The sequence below is a fragment of the Erpetoichthys calabaricus genome, chromosome 12, assembly GCF_900747795.2.
Source record: "Erpetoichthys calabaricus chromosome 12, fErpCal1.3, whole genome shotgun sequence".
Classification (NCBI taxonomy): domain Eukaryota; kingdom Metazoa; phylum Chordata; class Cladistia; order Polypteriformes; family Polypteridae; genus Erpetoichthys; species Erpetoichthys calabaricus.
In genome coordinates this window covers 151313997-151335752 of record NC_041405.2, presented here as the reverse complement: position 1 = coordinate 151335752, position 21756 = coordinate 151313997, and the positions used below count along the sequence as shown (strand labels likewise).

The 21756-nt window shown below is 42.3% G+C and overlaps 1 protein-coding gene across 1 annotated transcript in view; it reads right to left on the bottom strand.

Moving 5' to 3' along the window:
- plvapb (plasmalemma vesicle associated protein b) overlaps positions 1-21756 on the bottom strand; it is a 54349-nt gene that overhangs the window by 23724 nt on the left and 8869 nt on the right. The window contains exons 2-3 of the mRNA XM_028816568.2: positions 13551-13620; positions 8252-8958 (exon numbers count right to left, since the gene is read on the bottom strand). Of these exons, the coding sequence (XP_028672401.1) occupies positions 8252-8958; positions 13551-13620 (777 nt within the window). The remainder of the gene's footprint in view (positions 1-8251; positions 8959-13550; positions 13621-21756) is intronic.

Below are 21756 nucleotides of genomic sequence, written 5' to 3'. Positions count from 1 at the left end.
TTATTTTGTGTATTTGTTTTGTTGTGGTGCATTTCCCCGAGGGTGATCCAGCTTGTAAGATCCTCATTGTTGGGGACCTGAGTGGCTGGACCAGGCCGAGGGGTCGCCCACGTAACACCTGGCTGCAGCAGATAGAGGGTCACTACCAGAGGGTGGGACTGGACCATGTGTCTGCCTGGGGGGGTTTCCAACCCGGGACCCCGAATTGTTTCATCGTGTAGTGGGTGCGGCAACGCACTGTACCAGTGCATGCCCCTCAATTTGACTTGACTTGACTTGTTTTAAACCTAATATTTTGTTCATCCATCCATCCATTATCCAACTCGCTATATCCCAACTACAGGGTCACGGGGGTCTGCTGGAGCCAATCCCAGCTAACACAGGGCGCAAGGCAGGAAACAAACCCTGGGCAGGGCGCCAGCCCACCACAGGGCACACACTCACACCAAGCACACACTAGGGACAATTTAAATTTAAGCAAAAAGCTAAGGTAAATTTAACATTAACGCCCTTCGGATGAGATGTAACACCAAAGTCCTGACTATCTGTGCTCATAAAAGATCCCTGGGCATCCCTTGTAAAGAGTAGGGTGTATCCCAATGTCCTGGCTAAATTGCCCACCATGGCCTAGTCATTCTGGACCCTAATCATCCCTGGTCTCTATAATTGGCTCTCTCTAACCACCTAGCAGATCATGTGTGGTGAGTGTACTGGTGCAGAAATGGCTGCCGTCACATCACCCAGGTGGATGCTGTACATTGGTGGTGGTTGAAGTGGCTCCCCACTCTCTACGTAAAGTGCTCTGAGTAATGAGAAAAGCGCTATATATACTGTACATCCATCTATCCATCCATTATCCAACCCGCTATATCCTAACTACAGGGTCACGGGGGTCTGCTGGAGCCAATCCCAGCCAACACAGGGCGCAAGGCAGGAAACAAACCCCAGGCAGGGCGCCATCCCACCACAGGGCATGCACACACACACACACACATACCAAGCACACACATTAGGGACAATTTAGAATCGCCAATGCACCTAACCTGCATGTCTTTGGACTGTGGGAGGTAACCGGAGCACCCAGTGGAAACCCACGCAGACACGGGGAGAACATGCAAACTCCACGCAGGGAGGACCCGGGAAGTGAACCACAGGTCTCCTAACTGCGAGGCAGCAGCGCTTACCCACTGCACCACCGTGCCGCCGTATTTTTTTTTATTTCTTCTATAATATATGATATAGTGCCCTGTAACCTGTCTGTGTGTGTGCGAGACCATCAATTATGTTGTCTGTTAGGCTTTTTCTCTGAATTCACTATCGTAATCTTCTTTATTTATTTATCTGGTTTGTACAACGCTATATACTGTATACCCTGCCGTTCTTTCTTATATTCTGTAAGTACCTTGAGCATGGGAAAGGCACTATATAAATAAATGTATTATTATTGCCCACCATAATGTTTGGGACATTGACATATTTTTCCTTGAAGTACCCCCCTCTGCTCCATACTTTAACATTATTATTACTGTTATTACAAGTCCCAAGAGGTTATCAAGAAGGTTATTACAAGTCCCAGGAGGTTCTGCTCAAGCTTTATAACACACTGGTGAGGCCTCATCTGGAGTCTTGTGTGCAGTTTTGGTCTCCAGGCTACAAAAAGGACACAGCAGCACTAGGAAAGGTCCAGAGAAGAGCAACAGGGCTGAGTCCAGGACTACAGGGGATGAGTTATAGGGAAAGATTGAAGAAGCTGAGACTTTCAACCATTTCATGTCAGTAAATGTAAAGAATTACACGTACAAAGTAAAAATGTGAGGGCAGGATACACAATGGAAGGTCAAATCGAGAGAATGTGTAATGAGAAGGATTTAGTAGCTGTAGTGGACTCTAAGCTATCAACTGCCAGTCAGTGTTCAGAAGCCATTAAGAAGTCTAACAGCATGTCAGGTTATATAGCGCCTTGATGTGTGGAGTACAAGTCACAGGAGGTTCTGCTCAGGCTTTATAACACACTGGTGAGGCCTCATCTGGAGTCCTGTGTGCAGTTTGGGTCTCCAGGCTACAAAAAGGACATAACAGCACTAGAAAAGGTCCAGAGAAGAACAACAGGGCTGAGTCCTGGGCTACAGGGGATGAGTTATGAGGAAAGATTAAAAGATCTGAGCCTTTACAGTTTAAGATTAAGAAGATGAAGAGGAGACCTGACTGAAATGTTTAAAATTATAAAGGGAATTAGTCCAGTGGATCAAGATGGTGACATTAAAATGAGGTCATCGAGAATATGGGGACACAGTTGGAAACTTGTTAAGGGTAAATTTTGCAGAAATATTAGGAGGTTTTTATTTACACAAAGAACGATAGACACTTGGAATAAGCGACCAAGTAGTGTGGTAGACAGTAAGACTTTAGGGACTTTCAAAACTCGACTTGATGTTATTTTAGAAGAAATAAGTGGATAGGACTGGCGAGCTTTGTTGGGCTGAATGGCCTGTTCTCGTCTCGATAGTTCTAATGTTCTAATTACAAATCATACAATTCAGACTTTGTGATTAAAGTGCACATTGTAGACTTTCATTTAAGGGGATTTGCAGACATTTTAGTCACACAACACTTTTCCAGCACGGTCCTCCCATTTCAGGACACCATAATGTTTACACACAGCAATGGCAGGTCTATTAACGCTGTCATATTTAGGATTTTGTCACTTATCCCTCACATGCAATGACTGCTTGAAGTCTGCGATTCTTCTCTCGTGATGTTCTGCCAGGCCTCCAATGCAGACATCTTCAGCTCCTGCTTATTTCGGAAGGGCTTGTCTCCTTAGGTTTTCTCTTCAGCATATGGAAGGCCTGCTCAGTTAGATTGAAATCTGGTGACTGGCTTGCCCCTTAAAGTTTCCCATTTTTTAGCTTTGATAAACTCCTGTGTTGCCTCAGCAGTCTGTTTGGCTCATCATCTTGTTGTAGGATGAAGCGTCGTCCTGAGCTTGGAGGCATCTACTGGGACTTGAGCAGATCAGATGTTTCTCCACACCTCATAATTCATTGTACTGTCAGCAGTTTCATCATCAATGAAGAGAAGTGTGCCAGGACCTGTGGCAGCCATACATGCCCAAGTCATAACACCCTCCAGTACAGCCATGTTTAACAGGTGAGGTAGTCTGCTTTGGATCCTGTGCAGTTCCTTGTCGTCTCCACACTTTGCTCTTGTCATCACTCTGATGAGGTTCATTCTTGTCTCATCTGTCCATAAGACCTTTATCCAGAATTCTAAGGCTCTTTTTAGTCCTTTTTCACAAACTGTAATCTGGTCATCCTGTTTTGGTGGTTTGCATCTTGCAGTGTGTCCTCTGTTTTTCTGTTCATGAAGTCTTCTGCTGATAGTCGTCTCTGACATGTCTACATCAGCCCCCTGAAGACTGTTTCTGATCTGACAGACAGGCGTTTGTTGCTTTTTCTTGACCACAGTGAGGATTCTTCAGACATCAGCAGTGGAGGTCTACCTTGGCCTACCAGTCCCTTTGTGATTACTGAGCCCACCAGAGCGTTCTTTCTTCTTCATGATATTCCAGACTGTTGATTTTGGTCATCCTATTGTCTAACTGATGTCTCCAATGGTTTTATTTTTGTATGTCAGCCTCATTATGGCTTCTATGACTGTCATTGGCACAGCTCTTGTTCTCATGTTGATCAGTGGCAACTGCAGACTCCAAAGGGTAGAAGCAGGACGAGGTATCTTATGGAGCCATGAAACCCACCTGAGGAATCACAAACACCTGTGACGTCAATTGTCCCAAACATTATGGGGCCCTGAAATGGGGGGACTGTGTAGAATAAGTGTTGTGTGACCTGAAATGTCTGCAAATCCCCATAAATGAAAGTCAGCGGTCAGCATGGGAAAGGCACTATATAAATAAAATGTATTATTATTATTATTATTAATATGTCTGAATTGTTCGAATGGTAATTTTAAACAGTGGAGCAGTGAAGTCAATCAAGGAGAAATTTGTTGAAACATCAGGCTTGTGTTCTCTCCTGCTTCTGTTAGGCAGCTGGTAAAGAGGGCACATCAGCTGTGCTCTTGAATGCCTTGCTGTTAGGTGGCGCAGCTGGCATGTTGGGCGCTGTGTCGTCAGATGGCACTGTTATGCAGTGCAGTCCAGCATGCAGTGATCTGCTGATTGTAAGTGAGCAGACAGACCTCCTTGTCTGGAGCTTCAGCCGTACCCGTCTCTTGGCTGTTTTCCTTCAATAAACTGATTCCACAAACAACTGTCCCAGATCCAGATCTCAGGTTTGAGACTGATCTTGCTTGTCCTCTGCCTGCGCAGTTACGGCTCACCTGCGGTCAGTGGCAACTCAATCTGACACACTTTTTCCCAGCTCCATGATCCCAAAGCTCCATCAGCATCCATGAGGCACTAGGAACTTTGCTAAGTTGGATGATAGGTTTGACACCAATGTAGTAGTTGGCATTGAGTGCCACAATGGATCTTTTGGCTCTTTACGCAGCTCTTTTAGGTGGCTCTCTACACTTTTAAGGACCCTTCACTGTTGCTACACTAGATGGAATTCTCTTTGCAACTTTGCAGGTTTGACATTTTTATAGGTGCCCCTGCCGCTGGTACCAGAATGCTAGCTAATATTATGGATGATGCGTCTTGTCAGCATTGAGACAATTTTTCACATAATTAAATTTGTCTCTGACACAAAACACTTAAATTCTCTTGCATTCTTTAATAACGAAACCTAAAACAAGGCCGAATGAAAACATCTCGCATGCCTCATGAAATAATTTTGTACTTATTTTAGTCTTCAGCCAATCCTTTTCTACCACACTGTCCATGGGTTATCCCTGCCTGAACCCACTGCTTGCCCACCTGCCCTGTAGCAGCAGGTTTAGAGGATGGATGGATCAACAAATATTATTATCTGTCCTGGCCAAAGCAACTTTCATTTAAACGTTGTCAATTCTTTAAACATATACAGAGATTCTCTTCACAGTTTCAGTTATGGATTTGTTCAGATTTAGCTTGAATGAGGTTGTTTCAACTTGAATATGTTGTATTCAAAACTTTCCTCTTTTGCATGCCTGAAAGATGTCGGCAAACAGATCGTCAGTACTTCTAGAAAAGTATACAGGTGCTGGTCATAGATTATCATGACAAAGTTGATTTATTTCAGTAATTCCATTCAAAAAGTGAAACTTGTATATTAGATTCATTCATTACACACAGACTGATGTTTAATCAAATGTTTATTTCTTTTAATGTTGATGATTATAACTGACAACTAATGAAAGTCCCAAATTCAGTATCTTGGAAAATTAGAATATTGTGAAAAGGTTCAATATTGAAGACACCTGGTGCCACACTCTAATCAGCTAATTAACTCCAAAGCCTTTAAATGGTCTCTCAGTCTAGTTCTGTAGGCTACACAATCATGGGGAAGACTGCTGACTTGACAGTTGTCCAAAAGACGACCATTGACACCTTGCACAAGGAGGGCAAGACACAAAAGGTCATTGCTAAAGAGGCTGGCTGTTCACAGAGCTCCGTGTCCAAGCACATTAATAGAGAGGCGAAGGGAAGGACAAGATGTGGTAGAAAAAGTGGACAAGCAATAGGGATAACCGCACCCTGGAGAGGATTGTGAAACAAAACCCATTGAAAAATGTGGGGGAGATTCACAAAGAGTGGACTGCAGCTGGAGTCAGTGCTTCAAGAACCACCACACACAGATGTATACAAGACATGGGTTTCAGCTGTCGCATTCCTTGTGTCAAGCCACTCTTGAACAAGAGACAGCGTCAGAAGCGTCTCACCTTTGGACTGCTGCTGAGTGGTCCAAAGTTATGTTCTCTGATGAAAGTAAATTTTGCATTTCCTTTGGAAATCAAGGTCCCAGAGTCTGGAGGAAGAGAGGAGAGGCACAGAATCCACATTGCGTGAGGTCCAGTGTAAAGTTTCCACAGTCAGTGATGGTTTGGGGTGCCATGTCATCTGCTGGTGTTGGTCCATTGTGTTTTCTGAGGTCCAAGGTCAATGCAGCCGTCTACCAGGAAGTTTTAGAGCACTTCATGCTTCCTGCTGCTGACGAACTTTATGGAGATGCAGATTTCATTTTCCAACAGGACCTGGCACCTGCACACAGTGCCAAAGCTACCAGTACCTGGTTTAAGGACCATGGTATCCCTGTTCTTGATTGGCCAGCAAACTTGCCTGACCCTATGGGGTATTGTGAAGAGGAAGATGCAATACGCCAGACCCAACAATTCAGAAGAGCTGAAGGCCAAAATCAGAGCAACATGGGCTCTCATAACACCTGAGCAGTGCCACAGACTGATCGACTCCATGCCACGCCGCATTGCTGCAGTAATCCAGGCCAAAGGAGCCCCAACTAAATATTGAGTGCTGTACCTGCTCATACTTTTCATGCTCATACCTTTCAGTTGGCCAACATTTCTAAAAATCCTTTTTTTGCATTGGTCTTAATTGATATTCTAATTTTCCAAGATACTGAATTTGGGACTTTCATTAGTTGTCAGTTATAATCATCAACATTAAAAGAAATAAACATTTCAAATACATCAGTCTGTGTGTAATGAATGAATCTAATACACAAGTTTCACTTTTTGAATGGAAATACTGAAATAAATCAACTTTGTCATGATATTCTAATTTTACGACCAGCACCTGTATTCTTAAAGTTATATGAAAATAAGCATAATATCATAGTGCACGTTAGTATAGCAAGGGTTAAATCACAAAAAGGGCTTGTGCCAGAATATTTTTTTATTTTTCTTAGCAAGCTGGAAACCACAAATATTTCATGAGTCAAGGTCAGGTATGTAGAGTGAGGCCGACAGGCAAGACCCCAAGCAAACCCCCCCCCCCCTCCCCCCCCCCCCCCCCCTCCCCCATTTCTAGGTGGTGAACATGTGTGGAGGACTAGAGATAATGGTGGCAAGAACTGGGCGGGTGCAGGGTGGGGAGCGGGCCTGTCAAGTGGGCATGACAGATAAGATAGAGTGCTACGCTCGTTAGGCTGGCAGATATTGGTGGAATTAATTTGAAGCAGGACCAAGGCAACAGTCTGAGTGAGGTAATCTCTTGATAAGAAGTGGAGTGAGACAGTTCTGTACTTTTTGTAACATGTGAATTTCCCATTGGGATTAATAAAGTATCTATCTATCTATCTATCTATCTATCTATCTATCTATCTATCTATCTATCTAATAAAAGAGTACCATTCTGTCTGCACATCCCGAGGTCTCCGAGGGCCTTCTTTGAGCGGCGTGTTTCTTCCACAGCATACTTGGCACTACAGTGACTGAAATGGCGGTGCGCATGGCTGTGGCTTCTACCTGCCCTTTACAAACAGCAGTGTGGCGGTCTGAGCAAATCTCCATCACACGTCACGCATACCACATGTGACAAAATATTTAAAAACCAAAAGTGTGATGTCTGTCTCTCTGATGAAGCAAACCTGTAAATAAAAGAAAACGCTCCAACTTTCAAATCAGTTAACTAAGCCGCACCCAAATATTACGCCGTGCTTACATTTTCTAACTTCTTAAAATAGAAAGTACCTATTTTGCCACAATTAAAATACGTAGACAAACTTAAAAATACAACATTTTCAGTCACTTAAATATCATTATTGGTCCTTTTTTTTATGACGATAACTGACTCACAAGATGATTTAGACATCCACGAGCCATGCCATGAACTGGAGCCGACATGACTGAGACCATCACTTAGAAATCACGCAATCCCTGCTCCCTTACAGATTTAGAATAACTGGGTTTCGAAACTGGATGGATGGATGAAAATCAAAATGTGACTCACGCATCCTTGAAATACGCAATGAAACGTGATTTCAAAGGAAAAGACGAAACCTGCCATACCGAACAGCAGCTTTGAGTTAAAAGCAGGCCTCAGCCCTGTTTTAACTTTTTTGCAACGTCACTGTGTTTTGTTATTTTTGCTAATGGAATTAAACAACACAACCCCAGTTTGTGCCCTGAAATTTCTTTTCACTGCGGTAGGTTGGCACCCTGCCCAGGATTGGTTCCTGCCTTGTGCCCTGTGTTGGCTGGGATTGGCTCCAGCAGACCCCCGTGACCCTGTGTTCGGATTCAGCGGGTTGGAAAATGGATGGATGGATGGAATTTCTTTTCAGCCCGATTTTTTTTCTACCACTTGACAATAAGCTGTTAAAATAAATAAATAAATAAATGCAGCACTTACTCTTGGGTAGGCAGGATTGAAGGGTTTCACCGAGCTGGTTAGATTCTTCACCTGACTCTCCAGCCCTGCTATTGTGCCCAGAAGCCGATCTTTTTCAAGTCTCATATCCTGGATCTCCCTTATGATTCTCAAGGATTCGGTGTCATGCTTGTCCTGCAGACGTCGCAACCTCCCTTCGTAATCTTTGATCGTTTCGGTCCGGTTCCTGCTACACAGCTCTAGGCGTTGCTTATTTTGCTCCGTCTGTATTTTCAGATTGCTGTTCTGAGACTGGATGTCGGATAACCGGCGGCTGATCGAGTCGACGAAACTCTGATACTTGCTCTCGATGTCACTTTTTAAGAGGGAGCAGTTGGCTCGGATCCTTTCCATCTGTTGATGTTGATTCTCGCAGGACAGAGAGAAGGACGCGGTGTTGGGGAGCGCCTTGTTAATCTGCTCATTGAACTTGGAGGTGATATCGGTGATGCCCTTCAGACTGGACTCATAGGTGGTCCTGCATTGTTCCTTGAAATCCTCCAGTTCTGTTTGTATGTTTTGCTTCTCTTGTCTTGTCTTAATTTCCAGCATGCGGAGGCTGTCCCTTTCATCTTTTACACCTCGGAGTTCTCTAAAAAGTTGCCCAATAGTTGTGGTGAAGTTGATTTCCAGCGTCTGATGTCTGATAGTCAGTTGGTCCTTGTCCCTTATGCAGACCTTTTTTTCAGCTGTATGAAAACATAATTGCAGAAGATGACAGAAGTGAGAAACCAGTTCAATATTATAACAATGGGCCAATGACAAAGTTACACTAGCGGTCAATATTCCAGTGATAATAGCAAGAAAATGGCATGAGACAGAGAATTATTACCCTTACAAGTGTACAGTTGTGCTTGAAAGTTTGTGAACCCTTTAGAATTTTCAATATTTCTGCATAAATATGACCTAAAACGTCATCAGATTGTCACTCAAGTCCTAAAAGTAGACAAAGAGAAACCAGTTAAACAAATGAGTTAAAAATATTATACTTGGTCATTTATTTATTGAGGAAAATGATCGAATATTACATATTTGTGAGTGGCAATAGTATGTGAAGCTCTAGGATTAGCAGTTAGTTTGAAGGTGAGATTCGAGTCCGGTGTTTTCAATCAATCAGGTGTGAGTGAGCACCCTGTGTTATTTAAAGAACAGGATCTATCAAAGTCTGCTCTTCACAACACGTTTGTGGAAGTGTATCATGGCACAAACAAAGGAGATTTCTGAGGACCTCAGAAAAAGTGTTGTTGATGCTCATCAGGCTGGAAAAGGTTACAAAACCATCTCTAAAAAGTTTGGACTCCACCAATCCACAGTCAGACAGATTGTGTACAAATGGAGGAAATTCAAGACCATTGTTACCCTCCCCAGGAGTGGTTGACCAACAAAGATCACTCCAAGAGCAAGGCGTGTAATAGTCAGCAAGGTCACCAAGGACCCCAGGGTAACTTCTAAGCAACTGAAAGCCTCTCTCACATTGGCTAATGTTCATGTTCATGAGTCCACCATCAGGAGAACTATGAACAACAATGGTGTGCATGACAGGTTTGAAAAAAGAAAGCCACTGCTCTCCAAGAAAACATTGCTGCTCGTCTGCAGTTTGCTAAAGATCACGTGGACAAACCAGAAGGCTATTTTGGAAGAATGTTTTGTGGACGAATGAGACCAAAATAGGACTTTTTGGTTTAAATGAAAAGCGTTATGTTTGGAGAAAGGAAAACACTGCATTCCAGCATAAGAACCTTATCCCATCTGTGAAACATGGTGGTGGTAGTATCATGGTTTGGGCCTGTTTTGCTGCATCTGGGCCAGGACAGCTTGCCTTCATTGATGGAACAATGAATTCTGAATTATATCAGAGAACTCTAAAGGAAAATGTCAGGACATCTGTCCATAAACTGAATCTCAAGAGAAGGTGGGCCATGCAGCAAGACAACGACCCTAAGTACACAAGTCGTTCTACCAAAAAATGGTTACAGAAGAATAAAGTTAATGTTTTGGAATGGCCAAGTCAAAGTCCTGACCTTAATCCAATCGAAATGTTGTGGAAGGACCTGAAGCGAGCAGTTAATGTGAGGAAACCCACCAACATCCAAGAGTTGAAGCTGTTCTGTACGGAGGAATGGGCTCAAATTCCTCCAAGCCGGTGTGCAGGACTGATCAACTGTTACTGGAAACGTTTAGTTGCAGTTATTGCTGCAAAGGGGGTCACACCACATACTGAAAGCAAAGGTTCACATACTTTTTCCAATCACAAATATGTAATATTCAATCATTTTCCTTAATAAATAAATGACCAAGTATAATATTTTTGTCTCATTTGTTTAACTGGTTTCTCTTTATCTACTTTTAGGACTTGAGTGACAATCTGTTGATGTTTTAGGTCATATTTATGCAGAAATATAGAAAATTCTAAAGGGTTCACAAACTTTCAAGCACGACAGTAGGCCTTTCATTTACAGAAACTGCAAAAAATAATCTAAAGTGTCAGCGAGTCCTGTGGTGTCCTACACAATCCAAAGGCAACTGGAAACTGGAAAAATCTCTGATAGGACGAGATCTGGCAGAGCCAAAGTCACCAGCCAATCAGACAACAGGTTTCTGAGGGTCACCAGCTTGCCTGATCACAGGCGCCTCACAGCACAACAACTTCACGCACAGCTTAACAGTGCAGGTCGGGGGTTTGTACTGTGAAGTGGAGACTTAGGGGTGCAGGTCTGACAGGGTGAGTGGCAGGATGAAAGCTAATCCTTAAAGGACAAAATGGGGTCTTGAAATACCAGCTGTGGGTGACTGCAGATTGGAAGAAAGTTTTAATAGACCGATGAATTCAAATTTGAAATATCTTCGGGTGTTTGTACGCCATCGAGTTGGTGACAGGATGGATCCTCAGTGTGTGACACCAAGTGTCAGACATGGAGGAGGAAGTGTGGTGGTCTGGGGTTCTTGGCACAGAGTGACTGGCATTCTCAATCAAAAGGGTTACCACAGTTTGACTCTTATATCAACAGAAGGTGCAGCCTACTTTGAGGAATCCAAAAATTTGGTGCGGTCACTAACATTCTCTTCTCCTTCTCTCCCCGCAGCACCAAGAAAAATCCATCCAGTGAGGGCACTTAAAACACACTTGTTTTCAATTGCTTTTAACTGTATATGAGTAACTCTGGTATCAATTTTATTAATAACGTATTCATTTTTTTCTTCTAATCGGTTCTTTTAACTTATTTGTTTTAGTATTTGTGTAATTTTTGTACTTTGTGTTACTGATTTACTATTGATATTTTATTTTTGATTTTATTGTATAGCATGTGAATTTCCCCTTGGGATTAATAAAGTTTCTATCTATCTATCTATCTATCTATCTATCTATCTATCTATCTATCTATCTATCTATCTATCTATTATATAGTGCCTTTCATATCTATCTATCTATCTATCTATCTATCTATCTATCTATCTATCTATCTATCTATCTATCTATCTATCTATCTATCTATCTATCTATCTATCTATTATATAGTTTCCTTTCACATCTATCTATCTATCTATCTATCTATCTATCTATCTATCTATCTATCTATCTATCTATCTATCTATCTATCTATCTATCTATCTATCTATCTATTATATAGTTTCCTTTCACATCTATCTATCTATCTATCTATCTATCTATCTATCTATCTATCTATCTATCTATCTATCTATCTATCTATCTATCTATCACGTTGGTTTTACACTTATGGTGTTTTACAATTGTGCTTTATAAATAAATTTTGATTTGATTTTTTTTTTTTGATATAAGAAGCCCGGCTGCCTGAAAGGAAGCGTCTTTTGCGGGCAGAGCGACCCTCCAGACCCTGAACCTGCGGTTAAACCCCTTTTGTTTAGTTAAGGCCTGAGGGTGAGAAGCCTAGATGCCAAGAGGCGTTATTTCTGTTGGACATGTTCACGATGCCACCCGGCTGGCATCCCAACTTTTATTTTTTGTGACCTGTGATTCCTGCACCCGGACACATTGTGTAATTTGAATTAATTCTGAATACATTTTTGGAAGCTTAATTTTGGAAATGGGGGTGGCACAGTGGCTGCAGTGGGTAGAGCTGCTGCCTCGCAGTTAGGAGACCTGGGTTCGCTTCCCGGGTCCTCCCTGCATGGAGTTTACATGTTCTCCCCGTGTCTGCGTGGGTTTCCTCCCACAGTCCAAAGACATGCAGGTTAGGTGCATTGGCGATCCTAAATTGTCCCAAGAAGAGCATCGGATAATTAAAATACCGATCAGCTACTGCACTGGCCATGTAAGAAGTCTAGGAGCTCCTACAGTCCTGTCAGAAGGTGGAAGGTCTTCTTTTGATTGGGGAATCGAACGTTCCGCTATTTCCTATGGACTCTGGTGAGCTATTTCAAAGGACTTACTATATTTTATCATGGCGCAAGATTGACTGCATGTCTTTTATGACGAAGAGGTGATTGTGCGTATAGTCCGCAGTTTTCAGGACTCCTCGTCTGCCTGCCGGCAGTTGCGGGGCAGAACAGTGGACAATCTGTGGAGCTATTTATCATCTCTGGAAGGGGAACTGGGGGAATGAATATTGTTGTTGTGTATATATATGTATATGTGTGTGGCGCTGCAATATAAGGGTTATTTCAGGGTGGCGGGGTGCATGTGTAAGGGATTGTATTTCTTTTTGTTGTTTATTTGATGTAATGTGAGTATAGATATTGACTATAGTTTTTGTGGGCTATAAATGTATTGGTATTAAGGAACTGTTTTGAGTAGAATAAAGGGTATACGGGAAATTTTTTGGGTGTGATATTGGCCTATCCTTTTATCATCTGCCGTCACCTAGGGCAGATTAGTGGTAGCAATCGTCTCATGTTAGCGCTCGAGACGAATTGTTACAGCGCGATTAAAACTCGGGTCGCAAATACTTAAAGGTTGAGAAACGCTCCGCTAAGCCAATAAATGTACCTGTAAATGGATGATATTCCCAGAAAGGGAAATTCTACCACCCTAATTAAAGTTTGTCTTGAATGAATGAAAGCTTTGACAGGCCATGCAATTCAATGCCAAAATTCATTATCGGTGAGGTCAGTCATCGAATTAGGAGTCTGGTTGGACTGAAAACCTGCAGCCATCGCGTCCCACCGGCATTGGCCTCAAGAACCACTGTGGCACTTTTAATTCTAAGAGCGTAGTACTGAAATGTCCAGAAATAACAAATAAACATAATAACAAATAAAAGACCAACAGAAATAATCAAACAGTTTAATATGACTGTCTTACCGTCAATCCTGGCGCACGGGCTGCTCTGACAGCACTGCCCATTTTGCAGTGCTGTTTGCTTCCAGCTGCTCTGTTAACAGAAAAGAAAAGAATTTAAAGAAAATGTTCTGTCCCGTCTGCCTGCACGATTAACAGTCACTGAGTAAAGCAAAAGTGCATTGATATGTTGAGTCATCTTTCATTTTGTTCTCTAAGCCTGCAATAGCCTGCCACACCAAGGGTGGGGATGTTGGGGGGCTTGGCTCCTGACTTTGGCCCCACGTACCCCTAAATGGGATTAACTGGATGGCTGGACGAGTGTACGGACACACAAAACTAATAACCGTATAGCAGCTTTTCTACAATACCTGTGTATTTACAGTATGTACCTGGGTTATATTAATAATAATAATTCTTTATATTCCACTTTTCTCTCTTCTCAAAGCGCTTACTGAGTGGGGAGCCACTTCAACCGCCACCAGTGCATAGCATCCATCTGCTGGGTGATGTGACAGCAGTCATTTTTGCACCAGTGACACTCACCACACATTAGTTTAACACCTAAATAAATAAATTACATCCTACTCAAATATATTTTGTTGTGTTTACTAAACTTCATTGTTTTATTTTAAGTTCATGAAATGAATGAATGCATACGTAGATGACTTTAACAATTCCAAAATAAAAAAGCAAACAATCTTGACCAGTGTAATACATCAATATTATTTTGAACCTGTCCAGGTACCCTGGGTGTCCACCTTAATTAAAGGACAAGTGTCTGTCTGTCTGGTTGCTAGGTCTTTGCTCTCCAACATGTGGCGCATCACAAATATTAGTAATGTTTTTGCGTATTCTGTACCATCAACCTTAATCAAAGGACAAGTGTCTGTGTGTGTGTGTGTGTGTGTCTACCTGGCTATCCGATTGCTATGTCTCTACTCTTCAACAGATGGCACATCACCAACATTAGCACTGCTTTTACAAATTCTGTGACAACCACCTTAATAACAGGACAAGTGTCTGTGCCTGTTTGGTTGCTGTGTCTCTGCTCTCCAACAGACGGTGCACCACAAACATTAACTTCGCTTTTATGACCCCTGTATCATACACTTTAATAATGGGACAAGTGTCTGTCTATGGTGTCTGTCTGGTTGCAATGTCTCTGTTCTCCAAAATGAATTCTGTACCATCCACCTTACCAAAAGGACAAGTGTTTGTGTTTCAGTCCAGCTTCTAATAATAATAATAATTCATTACATTTATATAGCGCTTTTCTCAGTACTCAAAACGCTATCCACACAGGGAGGAACCGGGAAGCGAACCCACAATCTTCCACAGTCTCCTTACTGCAAAGCAGCAGCACTACCATTGCGCCACCTCTCCAACAGGCGGTGCACCACAAACATTAGCACTGCTTTTACAAATTCTGTGCCAGCCACCTTAATAAAAGGACAAATGTCTGTGTCTTTTTGGTTGCTGTGTCTGTGCTTTCCAACAGATGGCACATCACAAACATTAGCAGTGATTTTATGAATTCTCTACCATACACCTTAATAAAAGGACAAGTGTCTGTGTCTTTTTGGTTGCTGTGTCTGTGCTTTCCAACAGATGGCACATCACAAACATTAGCAGTGATTTTATGAATTCTCTACCATACACCTTAATAAAAGGACAAGTGTCTGTGTCTTTTTGTTTGCTGTGTCTGTGCTTTCCAACAGATGGCACATCACAAATATTAGCAGTGATTTTATGAATTCTCTACCATACACCTTAATAAAAGGACAAGTGTCTGTGTCTTTCTGGTTGCTGTTTCTGTGCTCTCCAACAGATGGTGCATCACAAATATTAACATTGCTTTCATGACCCCTGTATCATACACTTTAATAATAGGACAAGTGTCTGTCTGTGTGTCTGTCTGGTTGCAATGTCTCTGCTCTCCAATATGAATTCTGTACTATCCAGCTTACTAAAAGGACAAGTGTTTGTGTTTCAGTCCAGCTTCTGTCTCTGCTCTCCAACAGATGGTGCATCACAAACATTAGCACCACTGTATCATACACTTTAATAATAGGACAAGTGTCTGTCTGTGTGTCTTTCTGGTTGCTGTGTCTGTGCTCTCCAACAGATGGCACATCACAAACATTAGCACTGATTTTATGAATCCTGTACCATCCATCTTAATAAAAGGACAAGTGTCTGTGTCTTTCTGGTTGCTGTGTCTGTGCTCTCCAACAGATGGTGCATCACAAACATTAGCATCGCTTTTATGACCCCTGTATCATACACTTTAATAATAGGACAAGTGTCTGTCTGTGTGTCTTTCTGGTTGCTGTGTCTGTGCTCTCCAACAGATGGTGCATCACAAACATTAGCATCGCTTTTATGACCCCTGTATCATACACTTTAATAATAGGACAAGTGTCTGTCTGTGTGTCTTTCTGGTTGCTGTGTCTGTGCTCTCCAACAGATGGTGCATCGCAAACATTAGCACTGATTTTATGAATTCTGTACCATCCACCTTAATAAAAGGACATGTGTCTGTGTTTCAGTCCGGCTTCCATACCTCTGCTCTCCAACAGATGGTGCATTACAAACATTAGAAACTGCTTCTACAGTGGCAAGGCACGAAACAACCCTGTGCAGGGGAAACCGTTAATGCACAGTCCGCAATTCAGAGTTGGTGATTCACGTAGCACTTAAGGGGAGGACGGGCAAACTCAATACAAACTTCTAACTGGAATTTAGACGCTGGACTGTTGGTCAGGACTAATCTCTTCATCGCCATTTACATTATAGGAACTCGCTGTTTTCTTTACAGCAGGGGTCTTCAGCTCCGGTCTTGAAGCGCTACTGTGGTTACAGGTTTTCATTCTTATCCATTTTTTAATTAGCGACCGTTTTTGCAGCTAATTAAACTTTATTGTGCCTTAATTTGAATTGGCTTGCTATTAAAGACTCAGACCCCCTTAGTCATTTCTTTTTCCCTGAATTAGCAGCCAAACAATAATGAGATAGGCTACAAAACGAGCCACCACATGACCAACAACTCCTATCCACCAAGCAACATCTGAAAATAAAGAAAGGTGAAGGTCTCAGTAACGCTGATCTACTCAGGACCACAGAACCACTTCATGGCGCTCTTAGAAAAAAAAGAAAATGCCCAGTTCTGGAAATGTGGAAGAATGAGAGCATCAACGAGCCACGGAATTAACAACACGAATCGGCTTCAGATTGAGAAACTGGATGGAGTGACACTGGTTGGTGTTTGAGGCTCCGATTTAATTGGTCATCTGTTGCCTTTCTTCACATCTGATTTTGGTTTGAGTACAAAAATGTATCAAATTGCAAGACTTAATCTTTAAAACGAGTCAATCACAATGAAGGGAAAGCGAGTTAATTAGCAGTAAAAACTGAGCACAGCTAGAATGACAACTGGCAGTCACAGTCAGAGCCGGTCAATCCAGTAGGCGACATGGCCGTCATCTGAGGGGCGTCATTTAACGAAAGTCAAGGGGCGCGCGCTCCGGACACCGAGGTATGTACACAAGGGGGCGCGCGCTCCGGTTAATGAAAGTAAACCCCACCCTCCCCGGTCGTTGTGCTAGTAAAAGTGCGCGCGCTCTTTAAAGTCCGTGTGTTCAGTGTGCTACTGAAGGGGCGAACCTTCCTGACAACGAGGGGATTCGCAGGTCTTTAAAATCTAACAATACGGACTACCTGCTACGGATGACGAGAGGCGACGTCCGTCCACCCAGGGCCGTTCTTAGGACGTTGGGGACCCTGGGCATAATTAGACTGTGGGGGCTCTAATGCGTGTAGTATTACCTACAGTTCAGCCAGATTTGACCTGTTTGCACTGGGCACCGCGTGGAATTACAGTCATGGCCGAAATTATCGGCACCGCTGGAATTTTCTCAGAAAATGCACCATTTCTCCCAGAAAATTGTTGCAATTACAAATGTTTTGGTATATCCACGTGTTTATTTCCTTTATGTGCATTGGAACAACACAAAAAAACAGAGAAAAAAAGCCAAATCTGACATCATGTCACACAAGACTCAAAAACCGTGCTGGACAAAATTATTGGCACCCTCAACTTAATATTTGGAAAAAATAACTGAAATCAAGCGCTTCCTATAACCATCAACAAGCTTGTTACACCTCTCAACTGGAATTTCCGACCACTCTTCTTCTTTTGCAAACTGCTCAAGGTTTCTCAGATTTGAAGGGCGCCTTCTCCGAACAGCAATTTTGAGATCTCTCCATAAGTGTTCAATCGGATTTAGATTCGGACTCATTATGCTGGCCACTTCAGAACTCTCCAGCGCTTTGTCTTCAACCATTTCTGGGTGCTTTTAGAGGTATGTTTGGGGTCATTGTCCTGCTGGAACACCCGTGACCTCTGACGCAGACCCAGCTTTCTGACACTGGGCCCTACATTGCGCCCCAATATCTTTTGGTAGTCTTCAGATTTCATGATGCCTTGCACACAGTCAAGACATCCAGTGCCAGAGGCAGCAAAACATCCCCAAAACATCTTAGAACCTCCACCATGTTTGACTGTAGGTACTGTGTTCTTTTCTTTGTAGGCCTCATTCCGTTTTCCATAAATAGTAGAATGATGAGATTTACCAAAAAGCTCTACGTTGGTCTCATCTGTCCACAAGACGTTCGCCCAGAAGGATTTTGGCTTCCTCAAGTATATTTTGGCAAACTCCAGTCTGGCTTTTTTATGTTTCTGTGTCAGCAGTGGGGTCCTCCTGGCTCTCCTGCCATAGCGTTTCATTTCGTTCAGATGTCGATGGATAGTTCGAGCTGACACTTTTGCACCCTGAGTCTGCAGAACAGCTTGAATATGTTTTGAAGTTGTTTGGGGTTGTTTATCCACCATTCGGACTCTCCTTCATTGCGGTCTTTTATCAGTTTTTCTCTTCTGTCCACGTCCAGGGAGATTAGCTACACTGCCATGTGTTGTGAACTTCTTGATTATGTTGCGCACAGTGGACAAAGGAACATGAAGATCTCTGGAGATGGACTTGTAGCCTTGAGATTGTTGATATTTTTCCACAATTTTTGTTCTCAAGTCCTCAGACAATTCTCTGCTCTTCTTTCTGTTCTCCATGTTAGTGTGGCACACTCAGACACACAACAGAAAGGTTGAGTCAATGTTTCTCCATTGTAACTGGCTTCAGGTGTGATTGCTGTATTGCCAGCACCTGTTTCTTGCCACAGGTGACTTCAAACGAGTATCATATGCTTGAAATAAAACGATTTACACACAATTTTGAAAGGGTGCCAATAATTTTGCCCAGCCCATTTTTGGAGTTCTGCGTGACATGATGTCAGATTTGCCTTTTTCTCTGTTTTTTTGTGTTGTTCCAATGCACATAAAGGAACTAAACATGTAAATACCAAAACATTTGTAATTGCAATACTTCTCTGGGAGAAATGGTGCATTTTCTGGGAAAATTCCAGGGGTGACGATAATTTCGGCCATGACTGTATGTAGCTAAGCCCAGTGTGTGCAAAATGTGCAGTGCAGTGGTGCATATTTGTGTACATTTTAGAGCATTTTATTTATTTGTTTGTCACAATTAAAAAGTGTGTTTTTTATACCGTTTTCCATTTTTTTCTACCAATGACGACTTTGTTTGTTGCAGGTTTTGCAAGAACATCTCTAAAAGGACCCTTTTTGACCAAGAAAGTTCGCTCTGAATCAGTGAGGGATGAGGGCCACATGCTTGGATCGTTCCAGTCAACACAGTGAACATCATTTTCAATGATTGTCTCGTCATTTTCACTCTCAGCAACTGCTGGCTGAACGTCATCATCTGGCCGCTCATTTTCTTGTGGAATGTGACGTGAATGTTGCTCGTTGCTTTACTGCTGGTCGGTTTTGAAAGGAATCAGTAGGAGAATGCACCTTTTCGGCCACAACAAATTTCAGCAAAGCTCCTTTTTGTGTCTCAATACAGGCTACATCGTCTGCCTTTTTCTTTCGTTTAGCAGCACCGGATGGATAACTGCGTTTCATATTAATATGGTACGTGCGAAACTGCTAACGTGAATAAGAGGCAGTTACGAGCGGAGTACGATAAGGCCAATGCCAAGGAGAAAAAGGGAAGAAAGCGTTATACGCGACAGAAAAACACGGGAAGAAGTCCGCGCCCACGGTCACGATGCAACCAGTGGTCTGGAACGGAATGGTCTCCTCCGACGAGAGCACTCTGTTAATTGACTTTTGTCAATAAGTTGCGTCGATCTTAAAAAAAAAAAAAATAACCTCGAATGGTGGGGCCCTTTTTATTTCAGGGGCCCCGGGCGACTGCCCTGCTCGCTTATGCCTAAGAACGGCCCTGGTGAACCCATGGAGCTCCGAATGGTCTACGATTGGCACTTCTATAACACATGGGGTTTTCGAGCTAAAGGCATTTTGTTATTAACTTTTTTTTTTAATTTGACCAGCCTTATTTATTTATTTATTTAGAGATTTTCTCAACCTTGAGTTCAGTGGGGCCGCTACCCTCATTTGAATAAGGCAGTTCAGAAAAGCCTATGCTCAATTACAGAGCGCTGCTGTTTCAGGGCCTGGGTGGCAGCGATTAACTTTGCCATTGCAGTCGTGTGAGGCCTTTTCCTTCCACAAACCAAAGACGTATAGATTTGTTATATGGACCCTCTTGATTGGCCATGTGTGTGAGTGTCGAGATCCATAACTGAAGATGGTGTGAGACGTTTATGCATTTAGACGTTTGCAGGATTTGGTTAAGGTGTGGATAACCGCATTTTAAGTCGACCTTCAACCATAGCAACAAATAACAGCTGACAAAATTCACGGAACATGTGACAGACCGATTAAGTAATCTTGAAATCAATCGATCGCTTCTAGAAAATTCACCTCATTGATCGGAACAACAGTAAGAATGTCTGGCACCAGAAAAGTCAGAAATATGTATGTGTGAAGAATGTGCATATACGCGCGCGCGTATATATATATATATATATATATGGAAGAGAAGGTCTGTGATACGGTTTGCATATTTGCAGCTGGAAATCCACAAAGGGAGAAAAAAATGAATCACGTATCATAAAGTAGTTTTTATTCCTGAGCTTTCAACCCCTACCAGGGGGTCTTCATCAGAGGATAATGCTTAGACTTACAAGAATCAAAGGCAATATATAGCAACACATAGCGGGGAGGTGACTAAGTCAGTATGATCAAGGGTTGGGGTTTGTATAGCTTATTTATTATGTACATGTTCTTCTTAAGTTAGCATATGCTGGATTTATGTCCAAGTGTCTGTATTGATCTATGCACATACTAAATCAACAGGACACACATTCAACTGGGACAATGTAAAAGTAAAATTTAAGGCCAGTACTAAAAGTGGCAGAGAGTTGGCCGAGTCTCGGCTATCAAATGAAAACGCCATCAACAGACACTTGGACATAAATCCAGCATATGCTAACTTAAGAAGAACATGTACATAATAAATAAACTATACAACCCCCCCCCCCCCCCCGCTCTTGATCATACTGACTTAGTGACCCCCCCCCCCCCCCACTTAATGTGTTGCTATATATTGCCTTTCATTCTTGTAAGTCTAAGCATTATCCTCTGATGAAGACCACCTGATAGGAGTTGAAAGCTCAGGAATAAAAACTACTTTATGATACGTGATTAATTTTTTTCTCCCTTTGTGGATCTCCAGCTGCAAATATATATATATATATATATAATATAATATTGCGACCGAAATTAAAAATACCCAGTTGTTAAGAAATGACCGAAGGGAGACGGCTTGTGTTGGAGATGTTAACATTTGCGAAAAATGCAACAGTATTTTATTTTATAAACGTAGAAGACAGAAACGCACTGGACAGTTCACCGTTTGAGTCAAAAAAGTCGGAAAATATTATAATCAAATCCTTAAATTTGCTATAATGCATAACATTTATGCATTATGTTCTTGTGACCGAACTACACACAGAGAAAATGGGGTAATTTTTTAGAGGGCGACATGAAATTCAACGCAGACTGAATTCAATAACTACCACGAGCTCATGTAGAGAATAAAACAGAAAGAAAACGCGCAAATACGGCCCCCTGCCCTCAGTGATGCTGGCCGACCGTGTCCTGAGGTGGTCCGGTTTCCAGCACCTCCCGTTTTTTACGCTTTTCTTAGGAAAGAACGGCCTTTAGGAATTTCCCCTTAGAATAAAAATA